Below are 8,292 nucleotides of genomic sequence, written 5' to 3'. Positions count from 1 at the left end.
AAAATATTTAAAATAATTTTTTAAAAATATCTATCTAGCTTTTTTTTTTTTTTTTTTTTGAAAAATGAAAATAACAAGTGTAATATAAAAAAATTTCATATGATAATTAATTACAAGTATAAAAATCTCGCTACAACCACCTTATTGATAAAATGCTTTTGTGATATATACTAACAATTCGAGTAAATGACATTTTCTTTGAACACAACATTCTCACAATTGAGACACTCCCTGCTGCCATTATCATTTATCAACAAGCTTGTAAGAAGGCAAGGTCCCTACATTTGTCTTCGGCTATAGAATAACAAATCCATGTTTAATTTACTATGTAAACTAGCTAGAAAGGAAACTTCATGTTATTGTTCGATCCTTCCTATGTCATTATATTGACCTATATCATAATTAAACTAATTATTATGAAATCAAAACATAAAATTCTATGCTCCCAGGAATCTTCACCTCCATACAAGTCTTGCAGGTCTCATTTTGCAGGTCAGAATACCAGCACCCAACATATATTGTCTGCCTCAATATAGTTTTGTAGCTGGGGCCTGAGCCTTTAATAGAGAGGAAAAGGAAAAAAAACAAAATCCTGCGTGAGTCTGAATGCTTGCTTCTTCCTATTCAACGTTTCGACAGCGCGAAAGATCTAGTACGAAAAATTGTAAGATTCTGAGCTATAATAATAATTATAAATAAAAAGAAATCACTAACAGGGTTTCAGTCCTGGAGTCGAGTGACATGTATATCTTGAAACCTTTTAAATGATCATGTAATTATTGTAGTTGTGGTTTTAAAGAGTTGTTGTTGAGTAAATTATAAATAACTCTTGTCGCACCTGATATCGCGGCGGCCTTAAAAATTTAATGAATCTTTGGAAAAAACAGATTTCTGGCATCCTGTTTTTTAATGAGAAATATTCTTTGTTTAAGGAGTCGCTACCTAGTATTATGGTTACTAGAAACCCTAACTGGTCAACAGAGATTCTATGGTTCGGGACTGGTTACGTAAAAAGGAAGATATTATCACCCCTTAAACGTCCTGCTTGAGACAGGCTGCATTGCTAGTTTCGTCTTAAATTGCTAAATGTTTATTAGTTTACGCTATGATAATTTGTTTATAATATTCCTGACTCTGGCGCCAGTGAATATTCAACTACGAATATTTCCAACTTTAACGTTGGTAAATATTACGTAGCTATAAAATAAATTAGATCAATATTTTTTTATTCCCGATTCTGGCATCAGTGAATAAATCAATAATAATAAATTTATTTTTACGCATACACATATCTTTTATTTTTCTATCTAAATAAAATAAAATACATTGAATAAAAATAATATAAATTTAAACCGGTATTTTTATTCCTGACCTTTGGCGTCAGTGAATAAACCAATAAATTTATATTATTTTTATTCATGCATATACATTTTTTATTTTTTTTTATTTTTTCTACCCTTTTTTATTTTTCTGTTTTTTATTTTTATTTTTTTGTATTTATTTTTTGGGATGGGCTGGGTTAAATCCAGCCCAGCATATATATTGATGGCTGGGCTCAGCCCAGCCCATATGGGTTGGGCTGGGCTCAGCAACACGCGTGCGCTAACGCACGCGTGTTGCCACACTGTGCAAGTGAATTAAAATTCACTTGCACGGTGTAAATGTTAGTTAACTGTAACAAAATGAAGGAGAAGAAGCCGCGTACCTGCTCTGTTTGAGGCGATGGAGACTATAGCGAAGCTTTGGCTGGAACGCTGGTGGTGACTTTCGTCTGCTGGATACCTCTCCTTCTGCTTTCCCTTTTTGCTCTTGTGCCCCCCGTCTGCTGGATTTATTTTTATTGATTTGTGGGCTGTTCTTCTTCTGCAGGAACGAAGACAGTGGTTGTTCCTCTGCTTTTCTCTACTCTTCTCTGTGTTCTGGGTTGCTCTTTTTCTCTTTTTTTTTTCTCGTCTCTGTTTCCAGTGTTTTTTGTTCAATCTCCTGGGTTGTGCCCCCTGTTGTTCCCTTCTGTCTCCTGCTCTGGTTTTCGGGTCCCCGTTTTATGCTGGGTTTTTCTTCCTTCACTGTTGCTGGCCTTTTTCTCTGGTTTTTCTTGCTCTGTGTTCTGGGTGTTTCTTCTCTTTTTTGTGCAGGGGTGCCTACCGGGATGATGGCAGTGGCGGGGATAATTATCTGGAAATCTTGGTTTTTCTTTCCTTTGTTTTGGCTCCAGTTCTGCCTCTTCTCTGTCGATTTTTCTGCTCTTCTCTGTATTTTTTGGGTTGTGTTTCTGCTCTGTTTTCGTCCCCTGTGTTCTGGGTTTTTCTTTCGGTTGTTGGCTCTGTTTTTTGGGGTTGTTTTTTTTTCGTTCTGCACCTCTCCCCCCTTTTGGGTTAAATTTTCGGCCTCTTTTATAGAGACCCAGCTGCTTGCCTCTAACCAGTCCTGCCTTTGCAGGACTGTTATCTTCCCCGACGAGATCGTGGGCGAGAGACGTGGTCCACGATCGGATTTGTTGCAGATTATCAGCTCCCCTGCTGAATCGGGAGCTCCCCTGTTGACGCGGGATGGAGAAGATGCACGGCTGTTAGCAACGGTGCCGTTTTCGGTAAAAAAAAAAAAAAGGAATCTTCAATTCGACCCCTGCCTCTGGAATTTAACAATTTGATCCCAACAATCTTTTAATTTTACTCTTGGATTAATTTCAATTAAGTCCTGAATTTATTTAATTAATTAAATCAAAGTTTAATTAAGTCTTCAAACTTATTAAGTCTTCAATTAAACTCTTAATTTCATTAATTAAAATAATCTAAATTTTAATTAAATCAATTCTCCAATTAAGCCATTGATTTAATTAATTAAACTAGTCAAGAGTTTAATTAAATCTTTAAACTTTCAATCATGTTGCTCTTAACTTAAATTTTAATTCATTCTTTAATTATTTTATTTTTATTTATTTATTTTTTAAAAATAAAAATAAAAAGATCAAAAATTGAGTTATGACAACTCTGTAATTAGGTTTGATAGAGGTTATATCCAATATATAAGAAAATAAATTTTAATAAATTTACCAATACAATCACCTATAATAATAAAAAAATTAATAAATTATTAACAGACTATAAATTCTGGAGAATTACAAAGAATGTAAGGAAGAATTCAGGAATGTAAACTAATAGTTTTTCTTGGTGATATATTAATTACTGACGCAATCACCAACATACAACATTATCATCATATAATTATAGTGAGTTTATTGAAGAATTCAGGGGATTGGATTTATCAATAGATATATCGACATATAAAAAGTCGTCGGTGAATTTTAGAGTTTTCACAAGAATTCAGAAACTTTTTAAATGACTAACAAAGTAATCAACGGAGTCACCAATTGTTTCAAAATTTTCATTGGTGACTCCACTGATAATGTGCTAATGAGTTTATTACCAATAAACTCATCGATAAAAAATTTCATTAGTGATATATCAAGGCAATCCCTAACTTTTTCCCATTTCCTCTCCTCTTTATATACCCTCCCTCTCTCTTCAATTATAATCATTACCATTAATACTCTATCTCTCCTTCATTAGATGTTCTCTTTCTCCTCCAGACAACATTATCTCTCTCCTCTAGGTGATGCTGTCTCTCTCCCCTCAAGTTTTGATTTCTTTTAACTTATTGGACTCTACTGTTGACCTGCTATGTATTATCCTCTCTTTTTTTTTATTATAATCTTTTTCCCCTTTTAGGTGTTGCCTCTAATTTTTTCATTCTTTGTTCTTAAATTATAACTGTGTTTTCTCACTTAATTGTGTTTGAAATTGAAAAATCCCCAAATTGAGGGAAGTTAGTGTTTATGCTAATTTTGGGTTTTAAGTGAATTTATGATCTAAATAAACTACATATAGAATTTTTTTTGAATAATTACTACTATGAATTTTTTTTGAATAATTACTACAAGTGAAAGTGGAGGCAATGGATTAACTAATAATTACTCATAAAATCCTACATGTATTTGATCGGGAGATCAAAGTAAATAAGAAATTCAAATAATAAATTGTGGGATGTAGTTTAATTTGAATAAAATCCTGGACAGGCAAAAAGAAACATCAACGTGCTGATATGAGTCTACAATTGATTCCATGAATCCAAGGGAAAGAGCTATAAACATTCCATTCTTAGAGTAGAGAAGCAGCAAAGACAATCCCTATATGATCACACTTCCAACAGAGAATATTAATTAACTAGAAATCGAAACATTGCTCAAGCCATAATCAGAGGTGAAGGCGATAAGTAGGAGTGGCGCACAGATGGTTTGCTCTCGGGGTTGCAAGACCAAACGCCTCAGTCATGTCCAATTCCTCCGGCAACATATTGTTAGGAAGCTCCCAGTCAAAGCAATGCACCAGCTGTGCCACAATTTGCCGAACCATGGTTAGTCCCAAATGCATTCCAGGGCAGCCCCTGCGCCCTGACCCGAAGGGGAGAAGCTGGAAATCGCGTCCACGAACATCTATGTTACTCCCAGCAAACCTCTCTGGAATAAACTTATTTGCATCAGTCCAAGCACTTTGGTCGCGCCCAATAGCCCAAACGTTTACAATAACACGTGTTTTTTGCGGGATGAGGAAGCCATCTATAGTGCAATCTTCCACTGACTCGTGAGGGATAAGTAGAGGTGCAACTGGATGGAGCCTGAAAGCTTCCTTTACAACCATGTGCAAGTACTCCAAGTCCTCCAAGTCTGATTCTTCCACCATTCTATCCATGCCTACTTTCTCTTCCAGCTCTTTCTGGACTTTCTTCATTACTCTTGGATGCTTGATAAGCTCGGAGAGAGTCCACTCAATTGCTGTGGCTGAGGTGTCCATTGAGCCTACAAGCATGTCCTGAAAAAGAAAGGTACAGATTTAAGGATAACCATGTGATTTATGTGCTGCTTACTAACAGTTATTTTAATTCTATTTACCAAGATTATGGCTTTGATGTTGTCTCGACCAATACGATACTCTGTTTCTTCAGATCCCAAGAAGCCCAACATGATATCAACAAAATCTTTGGTTCTGTTTTCGTCCTTGAACTGAATGTGCTCATCAATACTCTTCTCGAAGAAGTCATCAAAAACCTTGCCTATGGCCTTCAAGCGCTTTGTAAGACCCTGAAGGTCAAGTGGCGCAAGTGGAGGGATGTAATCTCCCAAGTTAAAACTTGCTGCTAAACGCATGCCCTCATGAATCACTGGTTTGAACCCCTTCTCATCAAATTCCTTCTCCATGTATTTCTTTCCTAAAACCATCCTACAACTGATGTCAGCGCTTAGAGATGAGACCTTGGCACTAAGATCAACGGCAACACGCTCACGAGAAGCATCTTTAATGTAGTCAATCAAGAGGTCAAGCTCTTCTTTCCTCGTGGACATGAAAGAATTTATTTTATGGTTGCTAAGCAACTCAAGGGTACACATCTTGCGCACGTTGCGCCAATAAGAGCCATATGGAGCAAATGATAAGTTCTTCTGCTCGTAAGTGATATACTTCGCAGCCTCATTTGCTGGCCTGCTAGCAAAGACGAGGTCATTGGTCTTAAGAATCAATTCGGCAGCCTGAGGCGATGAGACAACTACAGTAGGCACCAAGCCTAACCGCATATACATGATAGGGCCATACTTCTTTGCTAGTCGATGCAAGTCATGGTGAGGGAACTTCCCTAACAAATGTAAGCTACCAAATATAGGAAACCCTATTGGACCAGGGGGTAACTTGCTATCCTTGATCTTTCTTTTCGACAGCCAAGCTCGGAGGAAGAAAGCGAGCGCAATCAAGGCTAGAGTGGTTAATATCCAAGCCATGCTATGTCTGATTTATTAAGTTTCGGCTCTATGCTCTATCTTAGTGAAAGCAAACCTAAATCCAACTCATGCTTCATAAAGAGAAGACGCTGCACATAGCAGTAACTAGGGAGATGGTAACAGGAAGAAAACAAAGTGATCAATCAATTGTGAATATGTGTGAACTCAATTATTTCTCTCAATGTGGTTCCACTAATTCCACTAGTAGGAGGAAATCAATCAAGAAAAAGACATCAATGTGAGTATAAAGGTGTGGTTTCTAGCGTGTAAGAGTGGGACATAGACACTTGGGATATGAAAGCCTTCAGCCGGATGAACAGTTAGTCATGTTTGGGAAAGCCAAAGCCAAACCACATAATTTAGTGAGATTTTATCATCTAGCCAAAGCCAAACCACATAATTTTGTGAGATTTTATTATCTAGCCAAAGCCAAACCACACTCAAAACTTGTGCTTCACGTTTTAAGACTTTTCTTTTTACAACTTGTACTTGTGCTTCACATTTTAAGACTTTTCTTTTTACAACTTGTGCTTCACCTTTTAAGACCATTAGTTTTCTTTTTACAACTTGCGTAGTACATCTACCTGTTAGAGTGTGTTTGGTATTGCGGTAGCTGTTGTGGTTATGGTTTGAAAAAAGTTGTTTTATAAAAAGTACTTTTAGTTGAGGTTGATTTGAAAAAATAAGTGTTTGGTTAAAACTGTGGTTGAAATTGAGGTTGAACAAAAAGTAGTTTAATGTGTTTGGTTAAGAATGCTTTTGAAATTGAGGTTATAAAATAATTTAAATATATATATATATATATATATTATATATATATATATATATATATATATTAATATTGATAGTTTTTAATTTAAATATTATAGATTTAATTATTGATATTACATCATAAAATAAATAATATTTATATAAAATATTTTTTATTATTCCATTAAAATATCTACAATTTTGCAAATGCTACGTCATCAAGCGTTCTTTGTCTAATTTATGTAGTTTTATTAAATAATATTAAATACTAATTTTTCAAATAAAATACAATTAAAATAATACAAAATAATTTTTATTTTACTGGATCGAACCTGTTTTAATATATTTTAAGTTTTGGACCGAAACCGGTTCGACCAAAATAATACAGCACGCTACACTATTAACCCGAACAGTGCATCATGCTGCACTCTCCATGTAAATTAATTAGCTTCAACAGTGCAGCATGCTGCACTATTCACGCAAATTAATTGGCATGAACAGTGCAACATGCTGCACTGTTCATGCCAATTAATTTGCGTGATGTGCAAAAGCATGGTGCAGAGAGGAAAAACGCGACAAAAAGCATGTAAATTCTGCTTCAGCAAAATCGTGTTTTTAACGCAGATAATGGTAGGGCCCACATATAAAAATCACGGCTCATTTCTTAACCAAACATTATGTTGTCACTGTTGCATGCTAAACGCTACCACAAACTCTTAGCCAAACGGACTCTTAATGCAGGTACTTCTACTAACCAGAATTCAAGTACAACTCTTGATTCAAGCGGTGTAGCCATTTAGGGGAAAAATCGAGTTGTGTCACCCTAACAAGTCTCAACACCATTCGTAACATTAGATGCTCTGATACCACTATAAAAGGCCGCTCCCAGCGCATGCAAGCAACTACACTACTTTGAAAAGTCTAGGCAAAACAACATTCGAGAAAGTTTCATGCCTCAACGTTCATCTAGTCCCACGAAGGATCGCTCTCTTCATCATGGTACCCCTACTTAAAGTGGGTATTCAAGGCATGTTACTTCTCATTACCATGGGATAGGTAATAACCACCAATCTTGTCACTCCACATCAGAATACTCAAGTTGCCCAAAACCAAGCAAACAAAATGCTAAATGGAGGTCAACCTTTGAGCACATCTAAGAAGATGCCTACAACCTCATCAAGTGTGGGGCTCCCCCTCTCTAGAAACGTTTTGAATACATGAATTCCTCAAGATTATATCTCTATAAAAATGAGCTTGGATAAATATGATGGTCTTGCCAATTTAAAAAAACATGTAAAAAATATGCAAAGTAATTTGGAGTTGGTAATTCATAAGAGTGATGTGATGTGCAAGATACTCCTTACAACTTTTATAGGGTCTATGCATGCCCGAGGCAAAGTTTAGGGTCAAAATGGAGCGGTTATGCATTTTCAAGCAGCAATGTTCCTAAGTCTATGGTGCATTTAAGTGTTGATTGTCATAACTATTTTTGAGTTTTCTCTAAAATTGTATTTAAAAAAATTAAAAAAAATTAAAAATTAAAAATTAAAAAGAATGAGGATCGGCAATTTGATTGGAAAAAATATAGGTTAGAGAGGGATTTAAATGTAAAACTGGAAGCTCAATTGTATCCTTGAAAGACCCAAATGTGAGGAAAAAAACAGATTCAAGGTTAACTTGAGTGAATATTAGATTAATTTACATAAAAATTAAGT

General features: G+C 35.5%; 1 protein-coding gene and 1 long non-coding RNA gene across 2 annotated transcripts; both read right to left on the bottom strand.

Annotated features, from left to right (window-relative positions):
• Positions 1–219: 219 nt before the first annotated feature.
• LOC140955779 (uncharacterized) lies at positions 220–3,144 on the bottom strand. The gene is made up of 2 exons (XR_012170287.1): positions 1,706–3,144; positions 220–649 (listed from the first exon to the last, which is right to left on the bottom strand). It is a non-coding gene; the product is annotated as an uncharacterized lncRNA (long non-coding RNA).
• An 885-nt stretch (positions 3,145–4,029) lies between these two features.
• LOC118043588 (cytochrome P450 71AU50) lies at positions 4,030–6,048 on the bottom strand. The gene is made up of 2 exons (XM_035051607.2): positions 4,949–6,048; positions 4,030–4,868 (listed from the first exon to the last, which is right to left on the bottom strand). The coding sequence occupies exons 1-2, from the start codon at positions 5,825–5,827 to the stop codon at positions 4,254–4,256; spliced, it is 1,494 nt and encodes a 497-aa protein (XP_034907498.1). The 5' UTR covers positions 5,828–6,048; the 3' UTR covers positions 4,030–4,253.
• Between the last annotated feature and the right edge of the window lie 2,244 nt (positions 6,049–8,292).

The sequence above is a fragment of the Populus alba genome, chromosome 7 (genome assembly GCF_005239225.2).
Source record: "Populus alba chromosome 7, ASM523922v2, whole genome shotgun sequence".
In the NCBI taxonomy this organism is placed as follows: Eukaryota; Viridiplantae; Streptophyta; class Magnoliopsida; order Malpighiales; family Salicaceae; genus Populus; species Populus alba.
This window is presented reverse-complemented; position numbering and strand designations above follow the sequence as displayed.

Coding starts and splice junctions, on each gene's coding strand:
- LOC118043588 (XM_035051607.2), bottom strand. CDS start 5,827: ATGGCTTGGATATTAACCACTCTAGCCTTGATTGCGCTCGCTTTCTTC. Junction 4,869..4,948: donor ACATCAAAGCCATAATCTTG/GTAAATAGAATT, acceptor TTTCTTTTTCAG/GACATGCTTGTAGGCTCAAT.